This window comes from Capra hircus, chromosome 11 (genome assembly GCF_001704415.2).
Source record: "Capra hircus breed San Clemente chromosome 11, ASM170441v1, whole genome shotgun sequence".
Classification (NCBI taxonomy): Eukaryota; Metazoa; Chordata; class Mammalia; order Artiodactyla; family Bovidae; genus Capra; species Capra hircus.
Genome location: NC_030818.1, coordinates 97,311,429 through 97,337,974, shown reverse-complemented (window position 1 = coordinate 97,337,974; position 26,546 = coordinate 97,311,429). Strand labels below are relative to the sequence as shown.

At 47.2% G+C, this 26,546-nt stretch overlaps 1 protein-coding gene across 12 annotated transcripts in view; it reads right to left on the bottom strand.

The window, feature by feature from the left end:
- RALGPS1 (Ral GEF with PH domain and SH3 binding motif 1) overlaps positions 1 to 26,546 on the bottom strand; it is a 300,991-nt gene that overhangs the window by 184,083 nt on the left and 90,362 nt on the right. For all 12 annotated transcript variants that reach the window (XM_018055789.1, XM_018055792.1, XM_018055795.1 and 9 more), the window contains 2 exons: positions 16,786 to 16,869; positions 1,485 to 1,574 (listed from right to left, as the gene is read on the bottom strand). In XM_018055789.1, coding sequence (XP_017911278.1) covers positions 1,485 to 1,574; positions 16,786 to 16,869 — 174 coding nt within the window. The remainder of the gene's footprint in view (positions 1 to 1,484; positions 1,575 to 16,785; positions 16,870 to 26,546) is intronic.

Here is a 26,546-nt window from a genome sequence, read left to right as displayed (position 1 = left end):
TATGCCTAGTCCTCACAGCTGTTCCTACCAGGGGATTTCCCCCTTGCCACACTAGTGACTGCTGCATTTCACACATCTGTAACACTCCCTAACTGCTTCCTGCGGGTAATAATAGGTCCTCTGAGGGAGCCGAATTTCATCCTTTGTATCTGAATTGCTGTGCTTGTCACAGGATTCCTTTTAGAGCTGAAGGTCCTCTGGGAGATTATCTAATCCACTCCTTTCATTTTATAGATGGAAAACCGAGGTCCAGAGAAAGGAGGGGCTCACACAAGACACACCCGGGGCACACAGCATCAGCATGATGGTCCGCCATCGGGAAATGGCAGAGCTTAAGGAGGAATCGTTGCGGGCCCCTCAGGTGGGGACTGTAAACTTCCAAACTGAAAGCACCAGGTGGGCTGGAACTCCGTCCCACTTTCTCTCGTGGCCCAGCAAGAACTCATCAGCAGCAAAAAAGTTCCACTAAGGCCAGAACAGTTCCAGGTACTTCAGGACATAAAAGTGTCCATGCCCCTGCATACTTAGAGCCGGATGCACTTAACCTTGCTGTGAGGGACCAGAGACATGCTCCGACTGACTCACTGTAGGGCCTGGGCATGGACACCCACCTCTCTAAGCCTCCCCTTCCTCCTCTGGAAATGGGATGATAATAATCTGAGTGTCAAATGCAATTATTTCTGTACAGCAGCCGCTATGGGGCCTGGCCAGAGAGGGGCTGCACGACAGGTGAGCTGGCCTAGGGCCTGCCTGGGAAGACAGCGGGCACACACAGCAAGCGGGCAGTAAGCCACACAGAACGATGCTCTGCTGAGGCAGGCAAGCCCTGTGGTCAGGGATGGTGGACTGGGAGGAGCTGGCAGACCATGTTAAGCAATGAGAGTGGTCCAGGAAGGCCCACGGGATTGCATCCTGGGCTGGCAGAGATGAAGGAAGAGGAGGGGAAAGTGGGGTGGAGACATGAGCCTGGTGCCCAGACACTGGCCAGGACTGATCCCATCTGAGCAGGGTCGGGAGGAAGGAGTGGGGCAGAGGGGTCATCAGGCCAGGCCTCGAGTGCAGGATGGGGTGTGGTGAGTTCTGCTGACTGGGGACAAGTTGTGCAGGATGTGATGGTATCACAACCACTGATGCTGAGAGCCACCAGCACTGCCTGGATCTGAATAAGAGGAGGAACAGATCCCAGGGGTAGCCTTTGGGGTCCCGGGGAGAGTCTGTGAAAGGCCAGCTTATAAAGGGCAGTTGGCTGCCAAAATCACAGGGCAGAGGGCACCTGCCTGTGCGCACACAGGGGCTGAGAGGCCACGCAGGGGGTCAGGCTGGTCCTGCAGCTGTCTCTGCCTGGGGAAGTCAGGTCACTGCCGCTGGTCTGAACCCTGCCCCGCAGGTCCAGAGCAAACTAGCTCCCGAAGTACCAAGGAAACACATTTCTGAAACAAAAAAGACAGGACAGGAAGGAAAGAAGCAATAATAAAACAGCTTACCTTGGCTATTTTCACAAAATGGCTCAGGATTTCTGCCCTTATTTTTAACGTCTGTGCTGTTAGAATTTCTCGTACAACCCAAAAACTGACCTGGAGAGTCAAACACAGACACACACACACACACCAAAACGTTGTTAAATGCCAGGCCACCCAAGTTGCCCTGCATACCACTTCCGTGGGACTTCCAGGAGGTGGGGAGAACACACCCTAGGGCTGAGGAGGTTCAGGGTTTCTCTGACACCCAACCCTGCAGTAAGGGGGTCCCTGTTGTCAGCACCAGATCTCCAACACACACAGCGATGCTGAGAGCAGAAAGTATGTCCATCCTCATCCAGAGGACCTCCTGGGCCTCCATGACACATGGGTCTCCCTGAAGGGGGTGCAGGGAATTTTGAGATGAAACAGACAGGATTCCTGCTCAGGAGGAGACAATGGATGGGTGGATGGATGGATGGTTGGATGGATGAATGGACAAATGGCAGACAAAGGGATATGCATGCTGGCAGTACCATCCATGAGATCCACATCCCCAGCCAGACCCAAGGCAAGAAGGACTCAGCTGTATACGAACAATTGTAACCAATTTAATTTTCCAGGAGAGGTTTGCCCAATTATTTATGTGATACAAAAGCGTCTCTCAAAGTTCCGTAAAGCAATGCAGTTTAAAGGACACGTTTTTCTGCAGACAGCATATGCCAAAAGGATATACTGGTACTTTTGCTTCAGAATAGCATTCACACTTGACCATACCCGAGCCCCTGAATCCTCTGGTGGGAAAAAGAAAGTCATCCACCAGTGTCTAGTTGACTCAATGAAACAGGAGGCCTTTCATGCCAAGAAACACTGGGCAGTGGTTTGTTTTCCTGTTTACATTTCACGACTATAAAAACAGGTTTTTTTGTGAAACTCGGATGCCCAAGAGAGCAACGACAGCACCACAAAGAAAGGAGAGATGGACAGAGTGCGGGGGATGCGTGGAACGAAAAGGAACGCTAGGCATCTAAAACTTCCACACTGTACAAAGAATCAAATAGTTAAGAATACTCCAGAGTTAACAAAGCATGTTTACTGCTGTGACCACAGGCCTTCTCTTTACTGAAATACTGTTAACTTTTCAGTGAGAAAACAAGAAAGGATTAACCAAGAATCAAAATTTGGTTTCTTATATTAAGCAGGAATATTATAGAAAAGTTTTCTCTGAGTAATTATCTGTGGTTGCCTCCAGGACATGCCTGGGTTTCCATAGAATCATTTTTTCCAAGGAACTGCCTAAAATTAAGTTCAGACTCAAATGTTTACTAGCCGGTTACGGAAGAAAGATTTTCTTGATACTAAATGATATGCCCATAAACCTTATATTTTAATACATGCATACTTTTATGCCACATAAATCTCGAGTGTGATAGTTTATATGTACAATTTAATAGATGCTTATGTGCCCAAAAATCACACATATTTAATTACAGAATATGGCAGAGCTGGCTCTGATCTGCAGCACATGGTGTGCAGGGGCAACTCTGGATCAGTTCAGTTCAGCAGACTTTCACAAAGCCCTTACTATGTGCTCCAGGCACAGGGACTGTGAGTCCCAGACCTGTCTGCCCTTGCCTGACACAGAGGAGACCAGAGGAGGCAGGATCCTCCAGAAGTCACTGTGTTAAAAGGTAGCTGGTGGCTGTGGCCATCAAGAAGTTCAGACCAAGCGAACTGGAGCGTGGGGAAGGCAATGACAGAGGGCGGCTTCCTACAGGAGGTCACCTTGGGAGACGGGCAGACCTTCGGCATGTAAGGAGACCAGGGAGAGCTGAGTGGGCCGACAGGACTGGTGTTGCAGGTGCCCCACGGGGTGGGGGTAGGAGGGAAGCTGAAGCTAGAAGGGAAGCGAGGGCCAGACTGCCGGGGTCAGGAGCAACAAGGGGACATTGTGCTACATGGGGAGAGTTCCAGAGGCTTCTGGGCACAGGGATGACAGCCGAGACCCTTTTGTGGGGGCAGGGACACCCATCAGTAAACTGATACGAGGGTCTAAGTGAGAGATGGCAGGTTTGAGCTAGGGCCATGCTGCAGGAGATGGAGGGAAGAGGCGAAAGAGAAGGGCGTTTCAAAGGGAGAATCAGCATAGTTTTAAACTGTTATAATTCTGTTTTCTAACTACAAAATTTAAGAGAAGCTTAATGCAGAAAACAAAGGAACAGAGATAAGCACAAAAGGCAGAAGTCATTTGCAAGATCGTTCTCACACACAGACCCCCTGTTATAAACACTGTGATATGTGTCCTTCTTGGAACACGTCTATGTCACGTCTCAGAACATATGTTCGTCTAGTCTTAGAACATATGTCCTTCTAGTCATAGAACCTGTTTCTCTTTTTCAATTAAACTGGTATATATTAATCATACCATCACAAGGATTTTTATAAGCAAATAAGAATACCAAGGACTTCCCTGGTGGTCCAGTGGTTAAGAATTCACCTGCCAGTGCAGAGGACACAGGTTCGATCCCTGGTCTGGGAAGATACCACATGCCATGGGCAACTAAGCCCGGGCACCACAACTGCCAAGACAGCATGCCCTACGGCCTGTGCTCCACAGTAAGAGAGGCCACCACAATGAGAAGCCTGCTCCCTGCAACCTGAGAGAGTCTGGGTGCAGCAATGAAGACCCAGCACAGCCAAAGATAAATAAATACATGAAATTTTTAAAAATGCAAAATAAATGAAGAAAAAAAATACTGACATTTTTATTTTAGTAGCTGCCAAGTGATTCTTCTTAGGGATGTCTCATCACTAAGGAACCTCGTACTGCTGGGTAGCTTATTTCGAATTCTTTTGCTGTGATAGATACACACACACACACACATATATAATTATACATATATCTTTATACATTTTTAATGAAGATCTGAGGATAAATTCTTTCAAGGTGGGGTGAATTAAAATATGTGTACATTTTTCCAGAAGTATGTATTGGCCTCCACAAGATTTATTTTGTTGATCCATCAAAGTTGGAGCAGAGTTGTGTTCCCTTACACAAGCCAATACCAGTTATTACAGTTCTTTTTTTTCTTTACTAACATAGTGGACAAACTAACATCTTACTGCCCGAATTCTGCATTTCTTTCATGACTCCTCAGTTAACTTTTTTTTCTTGCACTTTTTTTTCTCAGCTTTTTGTTGCAAACATTTATCAGCCATTTGTACTCTCTGCCTGTGAACTACGTGCTCCGGTCCTTCAGCCACCTTTCTATCGGGACACTTGTCCTCTAACTCTTGGTTAGTAAAAGGTCTCTTATATCAAAGTGAATGCATCACCCCTTTGTGAGTCATACAGTGTGCCAAGAGTGTGGAGAAACTGGTGCTCTTATACATTGTTTGGGAGGGAGGTTATAAAACTTAAAGGGCCATTTTGAAGAACAACTTGAACACGTCTCTCAAGCCGTTAAAGTCATATTCTCCCTAGAATATTCATCTTACAAAAATATTGAAATGTAAAGGGATAGGTGCGTGCCGGTTCGCCGAAGCACTGTCTATAAAGCAAAGGAACAGGCCCATCAACAGGGAGTGGGCTGCATAAATGACACCGTCACCTTACACTTTGGAAGGAAGTTGTTATGGAAGGAAGGAGACAGTTTATCTGAAAGGATTATTTGGAATTCTGCATAGGAGGTTTGTCTAGTCACCTCCATTTATTTATTCCATCATTTGTTTAAAGGGGCTCATGAATATTTATTTTATATTTTTGGGTTATGATACTATGTTATTTATTTCATACTCATAGCCATTTCAGCTTCAGCTACTGACAGCTGGCTTCGCCATGCCCTCAGCACTGGTTGGTTGGTTTGTTTGAGCACTTTTTTACTCTCGGCAACTACAAGATATAACGGGACTTCCCTGGTGGTGCAGTGGTGAGGAATCTGCCTGCCAATGCAGGGAACATGGGTTTGATTCCTGGTCTGGGAAGATCCCATGTGCTGTCGGGCAACAAAGCCTGTGCACCACAACTGGAAAATAGTCCCCACTCACAGCAACTAAAGAAAGCCAGAGCGCAGCCACAAAGACCCAACACAGCCAAAAATGAATTAACTAACTAATTAACTTTAAAAAATGCTACAGGTTCATCCTGTACATTTCTTGCCCCAGTCTGAAACCAGCCATTTCTCCAAGGAGCCTTGGCTCCTTTTATTAGATAATGGAATTAGAAACCAAGATCTGGGAGCATATATGCTTAAGCTACTGAGATATCACTGTTTCTAGGTCCTCTCAGATGGCAGAGCAAGGAGGTGTGTGTGTGTGTGTGTGTGTGTGTGTGTGTGGGTGGGTGTGGGTGTGTGTGTGTGCCTGAGCACGCACTAACTCCTGTATATACACATACCTATAAACATTTCTATATCTAACCATCTGTATCTATACTAAACTAAATGAGTACACACTAATGTCTCCAACTCTAATCCATCACCATATGGATCATTCTAGCCTTCTCCTCCTGTTTGCCTGTAACTTCCCACTCCAGCAGGTGGGAGAAACCTGGTTCCTGCCATCTGCCACCCAGCTTCTTAACTGTTCAGTTCCAGGGTCCATGCATAATGGTTTCAGAATGGTTGCCCATCCCCACTTGGGAAACACCTTCACTAGAGTGTAAGACCACATACAGGTCCTTTCCCCTTTAGTCTCTCAGGCTCCCTTCAATCCCAGAGTTTCTCAGGCGCGCACCTTTCCCCTCACCCTTCTCAGCGTGGTTGTTTCATACATTTATAATCCGGTTAGGCTCATGCGCCATGTTCTCCACTCCATCCTAGGACCCCGCAGTCTCCACAATGAATTTTCTAATATCTGCGTACACTAAGGTTCACTCTTAGTGCTGTCAAGCTCTATGGGTCTCCACAAACGCACAGCGGGGTGTATCCAGCATACAGCATCATACAGAGCAGTGTCACCACCCTAAAAAACTTCCCTGTTCTTCACTTACTCAACCCTCTCCTCTGCTCACGCCTCTGGCAAACACTGATCTGCTTACCATCTCTACAGTTTTACCTTTTGCAGAATTTTTTTCAACATTTTCCTGAACTTTTTTTAAAAAATGGGGTAGGTAATCACATGTATGTTACCTTCTCAGACTATTTTTCTTTCTTCTTTTGGCCACATTGGGCTACTTGCAAGATGTTAGTTCCTGTGCCCTTGGCAGTGAAAGCACAAAGTCCTAACCACTAGACCTCCAGGGCATTCCCCAGACTGGCTTCTTTCGGCTTGTAATATGTATTTAAGATTCTTCCATGTCTTTCTATGGCTTGAGAGTGTATTCTTTCCTTTTTTTTGGAATGAATACTATTTATTCCATTGTATGAATTTACCAACCTGTCTCTCCTTTAACCTACTGAGGGACACCTTAGTTACTTTCAGTATATGATCTTTACAAATAAAGCTGCTATAAACAACTGTGTGTATCTGCATGTATGTGTATAGGTAGACTTAAGATTCCAAATAAACTGGATAAATATCGAAGAATGCAATTGCTGGAGTGTACCATTTTTTCATTCCCACCAGCAGCAAATGCGAGTTTATATTGCTCCAAACACTTGCCAAGAATTGGTATTGTCAGGTTTGGTGAGTTTGTTTTGTTTTGGTTTGGAGGATTTTTTCCTTTTTTTATTTTAGGCATTCTAAAAGGTTGTAGTGTTTGCCATTTTCCCAATGGCAAATAATGCTGAGCATCTTTTCATATGCTTATTTGCCTTTGGTATATCTTCTTTGGTGAAGTATTTATTCAGATCTTTGACCCATTTTTTAATTGGGTTACTTTCTTATTGTTGAGTTTTAAGAATATATTTTGGATTCAAGTCTTATTATATATGTGTTTCACGAATATTTTCCCCAGGCTGTGCTTTGTCTTTTAATTTTCCTAACTGTGTCTTTTGCAAAATATAAGATTTTAATTTTAATAAAGCCCAGCTTGCCAATTCTTTTCTTTTATGGACTGTGCTTTGATGTTATATCTAATAATTCATCACCAACAGTCATGTAGATTTTCTTCTATGTTTAAGTTTTATAGTTCTATGTTTTACATTTAGGTTTATGGTCAATTTTTATTTAATGTTTATGGAAGGCCTAAAGTCTTGCAGGTTCGTTTTTTCAAACACAAAAAAATACTTCCAACTATTTCAGTACTGTTTGTTCAAGAAATTACCCTTTCTTCATTAACTGCCCTCATGCATTTGTCAAAGGTCAGTTGCCTATATTTGTCTGGGTCTAGTTCTGGGCTCTCTATTCTATCAACCTAGGTATCTATTCTTTTGCCAGTACCATACTGTCTCAATTACTATAACTTTACAAGCAGTCCTGAAATCAAGCAGAGTGAGTCCTCCAACTTTGTTCTTTTTCTGGTTATTCTAAGGCTTTAGCCTTTCCATATAAACTTTAGAATCAGCTTGTTGATATTTATGAAATAGTCTCAGGAGACTGGGGTTCAATCCCTGGGTTGGGAAGATCCCCTGGAGGAGGGCATGGCAATCCACTCCAGGATTCTTGCCTGGAGAATGCTCTGGACAGAGAAGCCTGGCGGGCTACAGTCCGTGGGGTCACAAAGAGTTGGACACGACTGAGCAGCTGAGCACGGCACACAGCACATGAAATAGCTTGCTGGGATTTTTAAAAGATAAGTTTACTTATTTACCCACTGCTGGCTGTGCTGGGTCTTTGGTGCCGCTCAGGCTTTTCTCTAGCTGTGGAGAGCAGGGGCTACTCTCTTTTTGTGGGGGCCTCTCTCATTGCAGAGCACCATCTCTAAGGCGTGCAGGCTCAGTAGTGGCTCCTGGGCTTCAGAGCACGGGCTCAACAGTTGCAGCATACAGGCTTAGCTGCTCCATGGCCTGTGGGATCTTCCCAGGTCACGGATCAAACCTCTGTCTCCTGTGTCGGCAGGTGGATTCTTCAGCACTGAGTCACCAGGGAAGCCCGGCTTACTGGGATTTTGACTGGAGTTGAATTGAGTCTAAGATCAAGCTGGAACAAATCGACATCTTAGTAATGTGTCTTCTAATATATGAAGACAGAATATCTATTTCAGTCTACTTTGACTTCATTAGGATTTTCCAGTTTTTCGCATATAGAACCTGTACATACTTTGTTAGAGTTATACCTAAGTATTCCTTGTGCGTGTGTGTGCACACACTACTGTAAATGGTGGTGTTATTTTTTAATTTCAAATTCCAATTCCTCATTGCTGGTATACAGAAAAGCTTTTATATTGATCTTGTGCCCTGAATCCTTGGTATACTCACTGTGGTTCCAGAAGTTTTAAAAATAGACGCCTTTGGGATTTTCTGCACAGATGATCATGTCATCCTTATTTACTTATTTTGGTTGCGTGGGGTCTTAGCTGCAGCACAGATCGTCGTCAAAATGGCTCAGCAGCTGCAGCATGTGGGCTTAGGTGCTCCAAGGCATGTGGGATTTTAGTTCCCTGACCAGGGTACCCTGCGTTACGAGGTGGGTTCTTTACCACTGGACCTCCAGGGAAGTCCTAATCATGTCATCTTTGAATAAAGACAGTTTTAGTTCTTCCTTTTCAGTCTGAGTATCTTCTTATTCCCTTGTCTTACTGCACTAGCAAGGACTTCCAGTTCAATGTTAAATGGAAGTGGTGAGAGAGCACGTCCAATCTTAAAGGGAAAGCATCGAGTGTCTTAATGTTAAGTATGATGTCAGCTGCAGGATTTTCTGTAGATGTCTTTTATCAAATTGAGGAAGTTGCCCCTCTATTCCTGATTTGCTGAGAGTTTTTTTGTATTATGAATGCATGCTGAATTTTGTTAAATGCTTTTTTGGGGTCGACTGATAAGATGTTATGCTTTTTCTTCTTTAGCCTGTTAAAACAGTGGATTACATTAATTCATTTTCAACTGCTGAATCAGTCCATGCACACATGTAATAAATGCCTCTTGGTCATGGTGCTAGTAAGCTTGTAAAACACATAAGCTATTACGATCAGGATCACTGTTTTGGTGGTAGAGCTAGCACTGGAGTTAAGGCACTGGGGACTAAGATACCCCCGGGGAATTTTCACAACAGTATTAGAAGTGAATAAAGCAGAACAGTTATGAACACAAAGAGCTTTAGCTAATCAACCACAAATGAAAACAATCAAAGCATAAAGTAAAGAAAAATCCAGGTTTTAGAATGCTATCTTTTCTTACAAGAAAGTGACTTTTGCTACAAATTTCTCAATAAGCCCACTCATGGTTTCCTTAGAAACCTGGAGTAAGATGGGAAAGCAGAGGTCCCAGCCTCTCCCTGCCCCCACCACTGGATTCCTGGTGCTGCAATAAAACACTGTCTGGTCTCTGCCTGAGCCTCCATGGGCAGGGAACCACCCTGTATCAGGAGAAAACAACCACCTACCCACTTCTATCCCTTGCTCCCTGCACTTACTGATTAGGCCCCACAGGTTCTATTCAGTCCATTTCCCCATAAGAACCCCTCAATTACTTGAAAACCTTAATTACGTCCTCTCCAAGCCTTCACATTCCTAGATCCTTCCTCTGATCCTTGTATAACATGCTTTCTTTCCCCTCACCCTCCGACCCTCTGATCTCTGTGACACCCCAGTCTTCACGTGGGGTGCCGAGGTCCAGACATAACGGTCTAGGAGTGGTTGGATAAAGCATAGGAAAGTGGGATTATCACACAGTTATTAGAACTGAGCCATCCTAGTTTAAACTTTTAATTTAATTTTTTAAAAAAACGACAACACCAATTACTGGCAAGAATATGACGCAACACGAGCTTTCCTTCATTGCTGGTGAGAATGCAAAATGGTACAGACATGATCCAGTAACTGTACTCCTAGGTATTTACCCAGTTTATTTGAAGTCTTATGTCCACACACCAAAAAAAAAAAAAAAAAAACAACATGCAAATGTTTATAGCATTTTTATTCATAATTATCAAAAACTGGAAGTCCTTTGATAGATGAATGGATAGACAAACTGGTAAATCCAAACACTGAATAGGACTCACTTAAAAAGAAAAGCCATCAAGCCATAAAAATACATGAATGGATCTTAAATACATGTGGCTAAGTGAAAAGACAGTCTGAAAAGGCTACATACATACGCGTCCCCTTTTTTTCAGAGTCTGGAGAAGTGAACCTTTAGAGCTAGCAGGTAGATCAGCATCTGGACCACCACCTTCCTCTCCACAGCAAATCCTGCCTTATTCTTTGGGCAACTTCAGTATCACTTGAGACAATCACCTTGAGACCATGGCCTCAAGGTCACATTATCGTTTCGGCAGCTATTTGCATCCACCACTCCAGTCACATTCTTCTCCTAATTACCAAGGACTGCCCTGCATCAGAGACCTGAAGTTCCGGTCTCAGGCCATAACCTTTAAACCTTCTAGTCCTTACTTTCTCCTTGAGTCCACCCCCACCCCTGTGCCCACTCTTCCCTCTTGCCAGACTCTGGAGTCCCTGGCAACCCCTCCCTCCTTAAAAGCAGACAGATCCTCTATCATTTGTCACTTCAGTCCCTTGCCCTGCGGTCCTTCCAAAAGAATCTGCTTCTGCTAACCACTTACCTTCCTGTGCCCCTTTCTTGTGGCTGCAAAGTGCAACTAGAATAAAACCATCCACCCTCATGCCCTGGGGCCACTTTAAAAGCCACAATCTCTATTTCATCTGGTCCACTGGCTCTACTCATGAGTCTTTTATATTTCCAGGGTCAGTTTTCTCTTTTCCCTGGAATGGTTTTTTCAAGCTTTCCCCAACCCGCTCAAGCTTCCCTGCTGTGTCCCAGCTTCATCTCCAATTCCATGGAGGAAAGAGGAGCCACGAACCTCCTCACACCACACCTACAAGCAGCCCTGTGTCTGTATCTTTCCTTTCTGCAGACTCGCCTTTTATAACACAGAGTGCCCAGGTCCCGGCCTCTCCCACCTTTGCTGGAACTTCACTTCACTATGTATACCTGCTCTCTTCTTATCTTTAATCTTTCCTGGTCTACTGGCTCCTTCCATCCAAAATAAGAACATCCCCAAGGCTCTTTCCGCTGAAAAGAAAAAAGGACTATTACCACCTCCCTGAACGTCTTCAGCCCCTCCAGCCACTCCTCATCTTTCTCAATGGGAGCGTCGCCTACATCTGCTCTCTCCATTCCCTCACACCTCCTACGGCTCAGCCTGCTACAGCCCAGCTTCTATTTCACATCCCCACAAAACAGCTCCTGCTGAGCTCACCACCGCCGTGCTGCTAAGACTTTCTTTCCAGTCTTTTTAACTGACCCATTCTGTAGCATCCCCATATCCTTGAGACCCTGATTTCTAAACACCACCTTCTCTGGGGGATCTTCTCGTCCCCGGGCTGCTCGTTCTCAGCTCTCACAGGGGCTTCTCCTGCTCCCAGGGTGATCTCATCCACTCCTGCGCTTCGTTTGCAGCTGATTCAATATCTGCACCTCCATGCTGGATCTTTCCCCTGACTCCCAGACGCAAACATCTGATACCTGCTGCACAGCTGAACTCATACGTCCAAACCCTTTTCATCTCCTCCCTCACAGCTGCTCCTCCTCTGTGCTCACTATCTCAAAGAGAGATGCTGCCAAGGACCAAAGGGGCCCTCCTTGCACCTCCTTGTCATCTCCCTCCACGTCTCATCAATCACCGAGAGCTACCATTTGGTCTCAATATTCTGTTGAGTCCGGCCACTTCACATCTCTATTCTTCACCTGGATGAATGGGACAGACTCCGATCCAGTCTCCTGGCCTCCCTTCCAACTGCCCACACCTTTCCTCTGGTTTTCCCATCCTAATGCTGATTCCCCTGGACTGTCAGCCCCTCCATTACTTCTGTCTCCCCATTTAGACTGTGAGCAAGGGCTAAATCTAGTTTACTATTGACCACCCTGGACCAAAGACAGAGCCTGGGGCGTGCTCAGTCAATGTCTATTAAATAAATAAATGAATGTAACTAGAAGCAATGAGCCTCAGATGAAAGTGGGTTTATACAATGAGGAAAGAACAGTTATTTGGAGGTAGCTTTTGGAAGGGAAAATACTAACACTGCCTCCCAGCTCTGTGATAAATGAGGTCTGGAAGAACCAGGGGGATCCACTGGAGTCATGTTCATAAAAATGGGGGAGGCTTTTCAACAGAGAAACTCATCAGTTATGTGACTTTGAGCAAGTTATTTCATTTTCTAGAATCCCAGCTTTCTCATTCATAAAATGGGTTTAAAATATCAGCCTCAGTGGGCTTTGTGAAAACAGAATCAAATGCAGGTTAAATGCTCAGTACAGTGTCTAACTCAGGTGAGTTGAGCCTAAGTGCTCAATAAACTTTTTTTTTTTTTTAAGAGTCTTGATTAAAGCCAAGAAGGAGTGGGAACATTCAGGGGTTAGGCTGATGACAGGAGTTGGGGGCAGGGGGGAAGGGGGCAGTTACAAGAGTGCTGGGGTATCAGCAGGAAAGCTCCGAGCAGGAAGAGTGCCAGAGGGAAGAAGGTCTGCAGGGGCCCTGCCATCACTCTCAGCCACTTCCTGCCCGAGCACCGACTTTCCTGGAGGAACTGCCAGTCCTCCAGTCTCACTCCCTGCCACCCAGACCCCTACCTGCCTCCACCGGAAGGCCTGCTTCTGAGACTTGGCCAGCCAGAGCCTCGTGTTTCCTGTCGGGGCCATGAGGTCAGGGTGCACAGCAGAGGATCCAAACCAGGGCCATCGACCCCAGAGTCTCAAGTCCAGGACATGGAACGGAAAAGAGGCAGGTCTTTTCTGCGGGAGTTGCCCTCACAGGGAGCTGCCGAATGCCGTCTCAGAACCAGAAAGGAGGAGGCTGCTTGTGGGGAGCCAGCGCAGAGGAAAGCGGGACCTCCAGGTGGAGACAGAAGTATCGCCTGAGGTCCCCCGGAAACACATGGAGTCTAGCCTCTCCCTGGGTTTGCTCCATGAGCCAGCAGGGGTTTCCGTCATGAGGAGCTATGCGTATATATCCTGAGCAGAGTGAAAGCCGCCCTCCTGGGCAAAGCGCTGAGACCCTCTGCCCTGTCCAGCCCCCGCTAATATGTAAGCATCTTATGACCCACACGTGGACTTGTCCAGGCCTCAGAACAGGTTAGCAGCAGAGACCGGACTGGAACCAAGTTCTCCCAACTCCCTGTCCATCTCTTCCAAATTCTTCATCTTCAGGACACAATTCCTACCCTACTGCCAGCACTTGGGCCCAAAGCTAAACTTCCTTTCAGCTTGCAGTTCCCATGACACTGCTGCTGCTACTGCTGCTGCTAAGTCACTTCAGTCGTGTCTGACTCTGTGCGACCCCATAGACGGCAGCCCACCAGGCTCCCCCGTCCCTGGGATTCTCTAGGTAAGAATACTGGAGTGGGTCGCCATTTCCTTCTCCGATGCATGAAAGTGAAAAGTCAAAGTGAAGTCACTCAGTCGTGTTCGACTCTTCGCGACCCTATGGACTGCAGCCCACCAGGCTCCTCTGTCAGTGGGATTTTCCAGGCAAGAGTGCTGGAGTGGGGTGCCACTGCCTTCTCCGCCCATGACACTACCACCTGTTTTAAAGCTAATTCTATTAGTTTACTGTGTGTCAGGTGCTGAGCTAAACCTTTTACATCCATGATTCTCGTCTGATCTTCAAAAACCACTTGAAATGATTCTTCCTATTTCATATATGATGAGGAAGGTCAGAGGCTGAAAGACAAGCCAAGATCATACCGGTAACAGGTCGCACAGCTAAGATGCACACTCAGGTCTGCTGGATTCCATGCAACCACAGCTTCTCAGACTGCTGTCCTCTAAAGTATTCATGCAAAAACTCGGGGGCTTTGGAGGGCCAGCAGAAAATCCAGTCACTTAACTTAAATGCACTCACTTAAATGCAAATGTATACATGTGTCTATTTGTCTAAGGGCAGGTTCATAGGTGATACATCAGATTCTCAACAAAAAAACAAAAAACCCATGATTCAAAAAGGGTTGAGAACTTCTGGTTTTACGATGAACTCCCTGGGGCCAAGGCACAGGCCTGGCCCATAACAGACCCCTGGGGAACTCAGCCCAGCCCTTCCGTCCCAGCCATTCCATAAACAAATGCTAAGGGACGCAGGCCCCATGGAGGAGCAGCCACGTCCTCCAGGACTGACCAGAGCACTGGCTCTGGTTTGGCCACAGGGAGCCTCAGATTCCCCAGCAACCTCCTTCCATTCAGCTAATCTTTCTTCTTCCCCACCCTGGCCAAAAAATGCTTGAATGCCTGCTAGACACAGACACTGTGCTAAGAGCTCTACCTAGATCATCTCATTTAATGTTTGAAACAACTGTGCAAAGTGAGTACTACCATAATTTTCATTTGCAGATAAGGAAACAGGCTCAGAGAGGTAAGTGACCTGCTTGCCTTTAGCTGGAGTCTGATGAGCAGCCTGGTTGACACATATGAAAGTCGGCCAGGAGGGGATGGATACCAATCAGTTCATCTCAGGGAAAGCAGCTCTGGTGGCTGACAGCCAGGCCGTGGGCCAGTTTTCAAGCCAGAGCTGGTACCAGGGCTACGTCTAGGAACTGCTATCTAAGTGGCTCACAGGCCGGCAGGAAGACCATCTCTCAGAGCATCCTGTTTGGGAAAAGGCAGCTTTACTTCTGGCTTGCTTCACCCGCTTGGTCCGAGCTGGACACGAAACAACTGTTCGCAGAACAAGCCGCGCTGCCCTTTGCCAAGCTGACCTGGCCTCCGCGTGCAAAGCAGATTACATCAGAGCCCCCAGTGGCCCTCCTCCCGGAGCGCTGTGGCTGATCAGAGGTGGGACTCGGCTGGCTCCCAAATAGTTTTGCTAAGGAAACTATGAATCCCCTGATAGTGTGTACACATCTGGTTGTTTTTAAAAGACTAAGCTCAGTTGAAAAGGAAAAGATTTTGAAAATAAAGAGTAAAAAAAAAACAAAACACAAAAGGCTTCAGAATTTCTCTTTTCAAAACAAACGATGTACAGTCCCTACCGCAGATGTAGCTAGGCCTTCCGTAGTTCCTACTGTATCTCATAAAACAATGGTAATGCGAACTCCAGCCCTGATCAGCTGACTACAAGCTGGTGCCTCTCTGAGGGCTCCCACTGTGCTCGGGGAGGTAGCCAGCTGAGGCTGGAGAGGCTGAATAATGGTGATGCATAGCACCCGGCATTTCCGAGAGGGATGGCCCAGCTGGAGGGAAGGCCCAAAGGGAACCCAGGCCCAACACTCCGGGCTCCAGTCATGTACGCTGTGCAACCTCTAGGCCACTGTCCTCATTTGAAACCAGAGAAACAGAACAAAGAGAAAAGGCTGTCAACAGCCCCATTTGGAGGTTTGGTCTATTCAAGGAGGTCTTGCAGGGTACTTTCTACCAAAGATCATGTTCTGGCAGGTCTGTCTGAGCAATCAGAAGCCCGCCACCCCCCCCAACCCCCCGGCTCAGTTGGTCCACGTCCTTGATAACATTCCTTTAGGTGGGGATGCAGCTTAATACGTGGAGCAAAGGTTCTGAGTAGGCCTCTCTGGTCTGTAGTAGTAGCATGGGTGGGGCCAGTGACCAGGTCATCAGGAATTCAAAGAAATTGAATTCAAGGAGCGTTTATTGAGCACCTCATTCTTTCACGCTACACATACTTACTGAATACAGCTGACACTTGGTAAGGTGGTAGGGGAAACAGAGATGAACAAGACAAACACAGTTCCTGCCCTCATGGAGCCCGCAGACTGGCCAGGAAGATGGAGTCTAAAGAGCTACACAAAGTGCGGCCAGACAGGGAAAGGGCCACACGGAGACGCAGAGGCGCAATGAGGGGACACATGACACGCAGCCCTGACACCGGCTGGGATTCATGGAAGACTCCTGGAGAGGGCGACATTCTGGCTGAGATCAGGTTAGGAGCTGAACAGGGAGAACAGCACGGATGGGGGCCTCATGGGACTGAGACGTGATGAAGCAGGAAAGAGGAGGGAGGCCAGGAAGGCCGAAGCCCACAGAGTAGAGGGGAGGCCAGAAGCCAGACCCACCATGCAGGACCTTGCAGGGCACATTAAGGATGCCTGGAGAACCTTAGCTTCAGTGGAACTGAAAGCCACCGAAATGATTTAGATACAGGTAAGATGTGTTCAATTCCATCTGTTGTGTGAAAAAGGACTGTGACGGCACAAGCATGGATGAAGGTGGGGGGTTCAGGAAGAGGGGTTTGGACTGGGGCCGGTGCCTGGGAGTGAAGCCTGGAGGGGCTCCCAGCCTACGGGGGACAACAGATTACTATCTGCACATGCATGTGCATGGGGTGTTCTTACCTGGTTAAACCTCCGGGTAAAGGCCACGACGTTGGGGGCGAGACTATGTTTCTCCTTCTTACTCCATCCACAGCTGGCTAGTTCCTAGGAAGCACAGAGTCAATTTCAAACAGTGATTCCAATGAGGATGCAAATACAGACGGGCATCTACCTGGAAGGTGGGCCCAGAGGTGGGGAAGGGCTGAACCTTGGCCATCTGTGCCCTCCCAGGCTGGGGAAGAATCTCCTCCTCCTCTAGAGAAAGGGGCTGGGTCCACAGGTAGAGGGGCATCCTGGGACCCCCCCCAGAGGCAAGGGTGAGAAGCAGGTTACTTATCTCTACAACCTCAGCCACATCTCTCGGGACTTCTGTGCCCAAATTATTCTCAACCTCACAAGGCCACTCTGCCAGCTCCCTGGGACTAGGAGTCCCTTCTTAATGCAGACTGTCTGATAGAGGGTATAATGTTATAATAAGCAGGATTCACCATCCCCTCCCAGGGCTAACTTAAAATCTGGCTGAAGATTCTCATTGGCCCAGGGACATCCTCCATTCCTGGAATCAGGGAACATTCCAGGCCAAGCCCATTGCTATCAGAGAAGCTTTTGGATGACCTTGGATTCTTTCCTGAAGCTGGCCTCTCCTCTCTCTCACACAAGCAAAGGGGGGCAGGAGGAGAGGTGCCCTTAATATCTTTTTCAGGAGCCTTGTCTCTTTTTTCCTAGCAGGTTTAGCATTATAATTTGAAGAATCAAATGACCTAAATATTACCTATCAGTGAGGCTGGTACCAAGAATCCCCCCTAAGTGTGGGCAGGGGACAGGAAGCCTCACTTTTTACCTCACAGAATTTTCACCATATCAGTTTTAATAAAGAAGAAGAGGGCTCAGCACTACTCATCCTCCTGAATGAATGCTCTGAAAATCACTCAGTCGTGTCCAACTCTGCGACCCCATGGACTATACAGTCCATGGAATTCTCCAGGCCAGAATACTGGAGTGGGTAGCCATTCACCATTCTCTTCTGCAGGGGATCTTGCCAACCCAGGAATCTAACCGGAATCTCTTGCATTGCAGGTGGATTCTTTGTCAGCTGAGCCACCAGGGAAGCCTCAGAACACTGCAGTGGGTAACCTATCCCTTCTCCAACAGCTCTTCCCAACGCAGAGATCAAACCCAGGTCTCCTGCATTACAGGAGGATTCTTTACCAGCTGAGCTACCAGAGAAGTCCATTAATTTGGTAGCCATTCCCTTCTCCAGGGAATGTTCCCAACCCAGGGATCGAACCCAGGTCTCCCGCATGGCAGGCAGATTCTTTACCAGTTGAGCAACCAGGGAAACCCAAGAATACTGGAGTAGCCTATCCCTTCTCCAGTGGATCTTCCCGACCCAGGAATCTAACCGGACTCTCCTGCAATGCAGGCGGATTCTTTGCCAGCTGAGCGACTAGGGAAGCCTTGGCTCCCCTTCTGCCCCCCTTCTTTTCTCAAGTAGACATGAGTCTGAGCTGCAGAGTTTACCTCTGTTTACCATGATTCTCCTTGTTCTGAAATGTCTATCTGGGTTTCTTTCCAAATGTATACTACTGAGTCCTCCCACCACCCCACTTTAGAACACATGTTTCCATCAGTCTGCAGATGTGCATCACTGCCCTTTTGAAGTATAACTGTGAAGGCAAGGGCTTCTCTCCCAGGTGGACCCTAAAGCCAGCTCTGAAATGTATGGACTATAATCTGATAGAAAAGAGAATTTGTAAAACTGATGTTCAAGGACTGATTGTTGCCCAATTGCTGGTGACAGTTCCCCCCTTTGTTTTTTCCTGAATTCTTTAATAAACAGCGGAAGTTATATACATTTCCATAGGAGGGGGGCTGCACATCGCATGTTTGTAAGTGCTCGTTTAATTCAGTGCTTGGGTTTTATTTTCGCACCGTAAGTAACATAGGAAGGCATTCTCGAAGGGAGCAGTGTGGACCTAGCAGACAGACCGAGGTCAGAGTCTGCCCTCCACATATCAGCTGCATTCTGAGAAGAACCTCAATTTTCTCATCTTGAAATGGGTATGATGATATATTTACCCACGAAGCTCTTGAGAACAGGTAAGTGAGATTAAAGCATACACGGGGCACCTGGTATGTAGCAATTACTTGATAAAGGTCACCCTCCTCTTCCCAGGGTCAGCCATGTGCTGTCAGACATGGCTTTAACTCCAAACACTCCCTTCTTTATTCCACATGTGCTCTCACTGCTGTCTTGAATTACTAACACAAATCTATCATTATTTCTCTTTCATTTTGCTGATGTCATGCAGGCAGGAACCAAAGCAGGAACTTAATACATCTGCCCCAAATTTGCTTGACTTGAACATTCCTGGGCTTCCCTGGTGGCTCAGATGGTAAATCGTCTGCCTGCAATGCAGGAGACCTGGGTTCAATCCCTGGATCGGGAAGATCCTCTGGAGAAGGAAATGGCAACTCATCCCAGTACTCTTGCCTGGAAAATCTCATGGAGCCTGGTAGGCTACAGTCCATGGGGTCACAAAGAGTCGGACACGACTGAGTGACTTCACTTCCTTCACTTCCTTAAGAACTTGATTTAAAACCTGAATGCAGGGACTTCCCTGGTGGTCCTGTGGCTAAGACGCTGCACTCCCAATGCAGGGGGCCTGAGTTCAATCCCTCCCTGGTTAGGGAACTAGATCCCACATGCCACAACTAAGATCCAGTGTGGCCAAATAAATAAATAATTTTAAAAATAAAAAAAATAAATAAAAACTATGTGCAGTTCTTAAACCCTTTCATGCTACAAGACAAGTCATATTCAAAATAAAAAGCTCAACATGGCAAAACACTATGTTTGAGAGATCCCTTGATAAAAGAGAGTCCTTTCTTTGTTCGGAATCCAAACCCTGTCACTCTTTTCCTTGGGGACCGCTTTCCTGGCACCAGTTTCATCGAGACGGAGGAAGAAGAGAGGGATGCTGAGGCTAACTCTACAGAACTGTGGTGGAGACCAAGAGAGACAAAGCCCGACAAAGGAGGGGACACGCAGGGCGCAGGCCTGGCTCACAGCGGATTCATCTGGGGGATGCACAGGGCATGAGCCTTCCTCACTGCTGAAACCTCCCAAAACTGGTACAGAGAGATTTATCAAGATGTCAAATGAAATAAGACCATTCTAACTGCACTAAAACAAGTCCTGGGCCCAGCCTCTTTGGCACTATTCCTCTTCTGTGTTTGGCCTTATTGGAATACAAGAGATTCCATCTGTGTGAAGCGGGTTTGGAAAATGTGAAGTAATAGAGCAACACTCCTCCAGTCACTAATGCCTTAAAAAGGTCTACGCTACGGAACCAATTTGAGCATAATTAAGTTAAAATTGACCAGAGGAGACGGGGCTGGTTCTGGAAGGGAGACGAGGGGCTGGGCTGAAGCTGGTAAGGCCCTTGTAGCCTGCGTGCTGGAAAGCCAGGCTGCTGCGCCCGGGCTGCATGGGGCCTGATCTTGCCCAGGCTGCCACTGGTTCTGAGCTCTCTGCCGAGGTCCACTGGACATGAAAGGACAGGAAGAACCCGGTCAGTCCTCGCCAGCTTCCTGTAGCACCTCTCCTCCACGTTTCCCTGGGTCTATCAGGGAGAAACTTTCTGCCACTAAATAAGCTGCCTCCTCTCCCTTCCTTGGGCTTCAGTGGAAGGCAGGTCCCATCTTCTGGGCTCTGGCTCCCTTGCCTTCCCTGCTCGGAGCTCTTGCTCTGATGCCTTTTCTGGTACCTGTATCTTTAAACCTCTTCCTCTCCAGTTTCTTTCCTGCTAGCAATTTAAGAAGCTTAAACATAAGCCTCTCTGGCAAATAATAATAATGGTGATGACATATCACCTTGGCAGTAATAACCAAGGCCATCTTTTCCAGACCTCCGGCTCCTCCAGCTCCCACTCACTCTCTTTCTTCCCTTTTCAGGCCCATCTCTTGAAAGCGTTCCTGGCCACCTCTTTCTTGATCCCCTGGTGGGGGAACCCCTCTGTTTTCCACTCTCTGTCCTCGCCCCCTAGCTCTGCATTCTTCTGGTTGTCTTCTCACCTCTTGTGCCAGCCCCCTCCGCAATTCCGAGTGGTTTTTCAGTTGCTTTATTCTTTTCTGACACATGTCCCCCGAGTGGTGAAAGTGTTAGTTACTCAGTCATGGGGTTGACTCTGTGATCCCATGAACTGTAGCACAGCAGATTCCTCTGTCCATGGAATTCTCCAGGCAAGAATACTGGAGTGAGTTGCCATTTCTTTCTCCAGGGGATCTTCCCAACTCAGGGATTGAACCCAGGCTTCCTGTATTGCAGGCAGATTCTTTACCATCTGAGTCACCAGGGCTTCCCATGTTTCCCAAGCCCCACCTAAACCTGTCCAAGGGCACCTTCCAGGAAGGTGTCTGCATCCCTTCCAGGAAGATCACACTTCCCCATGGCTTCCAGCACACTCCAGCGTCCAGCCCAAGTTTCTCTTCTGACTCCAGACCAGTAGAGTCAGCCACCTCCTGGCCACACCTTCCTTGGCTTCCCACAGACACCCTAAAATCAGAAGGCCCAGAACCAAAAGAGTGTCTGATCAGCTGCCTTAAATAGAGAACACCTAAAGACATGAGAATCATTTAGACGCTCAGTCAAACAAAGGACAATGTTTATAACAAACTGTCCATGGAAAAAAATCCCTAGCCAGTGTAAAAACAATTTTGTCTTAATATCCCCATCTGTAAGCATTCCCGGGTGAGAACAAGAGTCAACACTGGTCTCCGCTCACCCTGGAAGCTTCTCTGGCCGCCAGCTTTGTGCTTAGGGTTTTAGGAGTCAGATGCCCTGAGGTGGCCTGAGAAAGGCCTGACCAGACTGTGTCTGGGGTCAGTGAGGTAAGGCCCTGGAAGAGGCGATCTGGGGAAGGGGACAAAATTCTTCCAGAAGACCCCCACAGGATCTAAGCCACTGAGCCACAGGCAGCCACACAAGGCCCTTCCACGCATGAGCTAATTCTACTTACAGTCTTCTCCAAATTACATTCCTAAAGCACGCCCACATGGAAAATGTACCACCTCAAGGGAAGGTCACTAAATCTGACCTCAGGGACCACCACCAGGCAGCAGGCCAGTGACACCACATTACCATCTTGCTCAATGGCAATCCTTTCCCCTTCTTCCTCTCCCCATATTTCTCCCCATCCCTCCCATCCTGCCCTCTGGAACAATCTTCAGAAGAGCCGGTGGGACAGTCATGCACTAGTCAAAGGAGTTTTAGAAACATCACGGGGAGTGGGTGAGCCACTGAGGTAACTGGGGGGAGACAGCACCAGTTTGTGGGTTGGTTCAGTTCAGTTCAGTTCAGTCACTCAGTCGTGTCCGACTCTTTGCGACCCCATGAATCGCAGCACGCCAGGCCTCCCTGTTCATCACCAACTCCCGAAATTCACTCAGACTCAAGTCCATCGAGTCCGTGATGCCATCCAGCCATCTCATCCTCTGTCGTCCCCTTCTCCTCCTGCCCCCAATCCCTCCCAGCATCAGAGTCTTTTCCAATGAGTCAACTCTTTGCATGAGGTGGCCAAAGTACTGGAGTTTCAGTTTTAGCATCATTCCTTCCAAAGAAATCCCAGGGCAGATCTCCTTCAGAATGGACTGGTTGGATCTCCTTGCAGTCCAAGGGACTCGCAAGAGTCTTCTCCAACACCACAGTTCAAAAGCATCAATTCTTCAGTGCTCAGCCTTCTTCACAGTCCAACTGTCACATCCATACATGACCACAGGAAAAACCATAGCCTTGGTAGTGGGGGTCTAAGGAACAAGGCATTTCAGAGCTCTCATACCTCACTGCTGGGAATGCAAAATGGTAGAGCCATTTGGGAGGGCCATTTGGCAGTTTCTTTAAAAAAAAAAAAAAATCATCTTTTTTTTTTTTTTTGGCTGTGCCAAGTCTTAGTTAGAGCATGCAGGATCTTGAGTTTCAGCATGCAAACTCTTCATTGCAGGATGTGAGATCTAGTTCCCTGACCAGAGATGGAACCCAGGCCCCCTGCATTAGGGGCACAGAGTCTTACTCACTGATCCATCAGGGAAGTTCCTGGCAGTTTCTTTTTCATTTTAAGCATACATTTAGCAAGTGACCCAGCAATCTCACTAAAGCAAACATCTGTCCACACACAAAAGAAATATGTTCATGTTTATCTCAATTTCCTCAAACTGAAAACAACCCAGATTTCCATCAGTTGGTGAAGGGGGAAACAAATTGTGATCCACTGTTATAATCAGCCACTACTCAGCAATAAAATGTATCACCCACTGACACGGACATCAGCACAGAAGGATGTCAAAGACTATGCTGAGTGAAAGGAGCCGAACAGAAAAGTGTTACAGGAGTCCTCTTTTACGGCATTCTGAGAAAGGTGGTGACTACAGGGCCAGAAACTAGATCACCGACTGCCGGTGGCACGGGGAACGGGGCGCAGAGAAGCTTTGAGGGGCGAGGCGAGTTCTCACCCTGGATCCTGGTGGTTCCGTGAGAGAATGGTCGTCCTGCCTACTGCATCCGCAGTTTCACTTTCTGCAGTTTCAGTTACCTGCAGATCCGAACATATTAAACGGAAAATCCCAGAGATAAACAATGCACGCGTTTTAAATCGTGCACCGTTCTGAAGGGTGATGACATCTCATGCCCTCCAGCTCTGCTCGGTTCAGGACATGAATCATCCTTTGGTCCACCGTGTCCTGCCCGTTCATTAGTCACTGAGTAGCAGGCTCAGTTATTAGACTGATTGTCATGGTGTTGCAGGGTTTGTGTTCAAGTAACCCTTATACTTAATAATGGCCCAGGGATCTTCCTGTTGGTCCAGTGGTTAAGACTCTGAGCTTGCACTTTGATCCCTAGCCAGGGAACTTAGACGCATGCCACGCGGTGCAACCACAGAAAGGAAAAGAAAAAATAAATAAATAATAATGGCCCCAAAGCACAGGAGGAGTGATGCTGGCAATTGGGATACACGAAAAAAGAAGCTGTAAAGTGCTTTTCTTCTTTATATGAAAAGGTGAAAGTTCTTGACTTAATAAAGACAGAAAAAAAAAACCACCGAGGTTGCTAAGATCTACAGTAAGAACACATCTTCTAGCTGTGGAATTGTGAAGGAGAAAGAAGAAATTCATGCTAGTTTTGCTGACGCCCTTCAAACTACAAAAGATAGAGCCGCAGTGCACGGCGAGTGCTCAGCTAAGATGGAAAAGACATTAAATCTATATACACGATTTTGAGAGACGCCACATTCACCTCACTTTTCGTGCAGCATCTTGCTATAATTGTTCTATTTATCATTGGTTATTGCTGTTAATCTCCTCCTGCGCCTAATTTATAAATTAACCTTTATCATAGTACATATGTAGCATAGGAAAAAAACATAGTCCGTGCGACCTTTGAACAACACAAGTTTGAACTGCACAGGTCTACTTTTACACAGATTTTTTCAATAAATCATAGAGTAGCACATGATCTGCAGTTGGCTGAATCTTCAGATTCAGAATCTTGGATATAGAGGAACCAGGTATTAGGTGCTCAGTTGCTCAGTTGCATTCAACTCTTTGCAACCCCATGGACTGTAGTCTACCAGGCTCCTCGGCCCATGGAATTTTCCAGGCAAGAATACTGGAGTGGGTAGCCATTTCCTTCTCCAGGGGATCGTCCCGACTCAGGGATCAAACCCGAGTCTCCTGCATTGGCAGGCCGATTCTTTACCACTGAGCCACCTGGAAAGCTCTTAACTAGTATATGTACATTTAAATTGTATGGATTTAAAATGTTTACATATTATATATTTTAATAGTTGCACACATTTAAATACTTTATTTTTTCTCCGATATTAGACAATGGATGGATAAAAAGAAAAGAGAATCTATGGGTCCTTGACGTGAGGCATATTCTCTCCTGAATGGCGCTGGGTCGTTAGAAAATGAATCGCAACCCTGGCACGCCACCTGGCTTGGGCCCAGATGACATCTGCACGTTCGCACTTACATAGCCATAAAAAAGGATGCTGCCTGTTGGTTTGCAACTTTTAAAGTCAACCTAAGGAAGGACTGAAGGACTTGGTGCAGCTGCAAAATGTCAGAATGTTAATTTAATTCACTTGACGACGTAAACATATAGCTGACAGAAGTGGCCAGTGGAGGCGAAAATGAGAAGCACAGGAAGTGGGCAGTGAACGGACACTGTGTAAAGCTGATGAAACAAGACACAGAGGTTTCAGCGCACCAAGTAAAGTTCCAAAAATAACCAGGGAAAGAGAATCCTCTGGGGAGAAGACCGGGGTAAAAGATCAAAGCCTTGCTTTATAAGCTCGAATGTCAAGAAATGATGACTTTGAAACAAACTTTAATAGGTGACATGTTACAATATTACACACTGTAAACTTTCTAAAATAAAATTTTAACAGTTGAGTAAACACTCAAATTACAAAAATTTTATAAACTCATAATCTGCTGATAACCTGTCGGGGTCAGCATCTATGACATAAATGTGTCAACATAAACAACAGATAGTTTTCATATGACCTGTACCTTCTGAAGGGGTGTGCCTATCAAATCACGACCATCTGGACCTTCAGGAAGCATGTCTGTCCTACAGGAAACGGTAGAGCTTTACCCAAAGGAGTAAGAGGAGAAGAGCTGCTAACTGGGGCAGCGGGAAAGTTCCGCCAATGGGGCTCCTGCCTTGCTGCCTTAAATCCTCACTGGGACAAAATCAGCTGCGATGAAAAACGGAAGGAAGAGAAAAGGGGAGGAGGAAAGGCCAAAGGAGGCAAGGACGGAAGAGAGGAAGGAAAGGAGAAGAGAAAGGGAGGGATGAGGGAAGAGGGGAGGGAAGCAGGGAGGGCGGGGAGCCAATTGAGCAGCAGGCCCCGTGCTGGAAGCAGCTCTAGGACCAAAGCTGAGGCCTCGAGGAGCTTAGCGTGCGGCCGGGGGGGAGACAGACATGGACCCAAATCGCCGCGACTCAAGACAACAAAGGGCGATGGCACTTTCCTGCTTGGTTTCTGAAGGCTGAAGCCCTAAAAGCCTTTCCTAGAATGGAGTCTTCTGAGTGATGTCAGCAGAGAGAGAGAGGCATCTTTAGCTCTTTCTTGGGAGAAGGAGCGGGAGAAGAGGGAGAAAGAAGGGGAAGGAGGGTGACAAGAAAGGGTGAAGAGGGAAGAGAAAGAGAGGGAGAGACAGCAGTGACTGACGGTCTATGAGACGCACCTGCGTTCATCTGATATCAGAGCTACAGGACTAGCGATGGGCCAAACACAACAGCAAAGGACTGAACAAACACGCTCTCGCTCTCTACGTTCCACGGGAGGGAGGAGAGACGAGAAATCTGTGGTAAGTCAGATGATGATAAATCCTTTGAAAAAAATGTTAACCAGGGTGAAGGAATGGGATACTGGAGCAGACGCCTCGGGACGCCTGGCCGGTAAACCAGCCGGAGTGGCGGAGTGGCGACCGTGAACGAGGTGGGCAGCAAGCTCCGGAGGAGCCGGGAGAGGGTTCCGGGCTGAGAGTTCCAGGAAGGAAGCGTGCGTGGGAAGACCCTGGAAGCTCCGACAGGGCACGGTGGGCACTGAGGCTGGAGCTGCTGGAGCCTGGGGAGATGGGAGGAGACAGGCTGCGAAGGAAGAGGGTGGAGGCTTAGAGGGCCGTAGAGACTGGTGTTGACTCTGAGGGGGACAGAAGGGCCCAAGCAGAGCAGCCCCAAGCCTCACGTGGCGCGCAGGGTGGGTTTTACC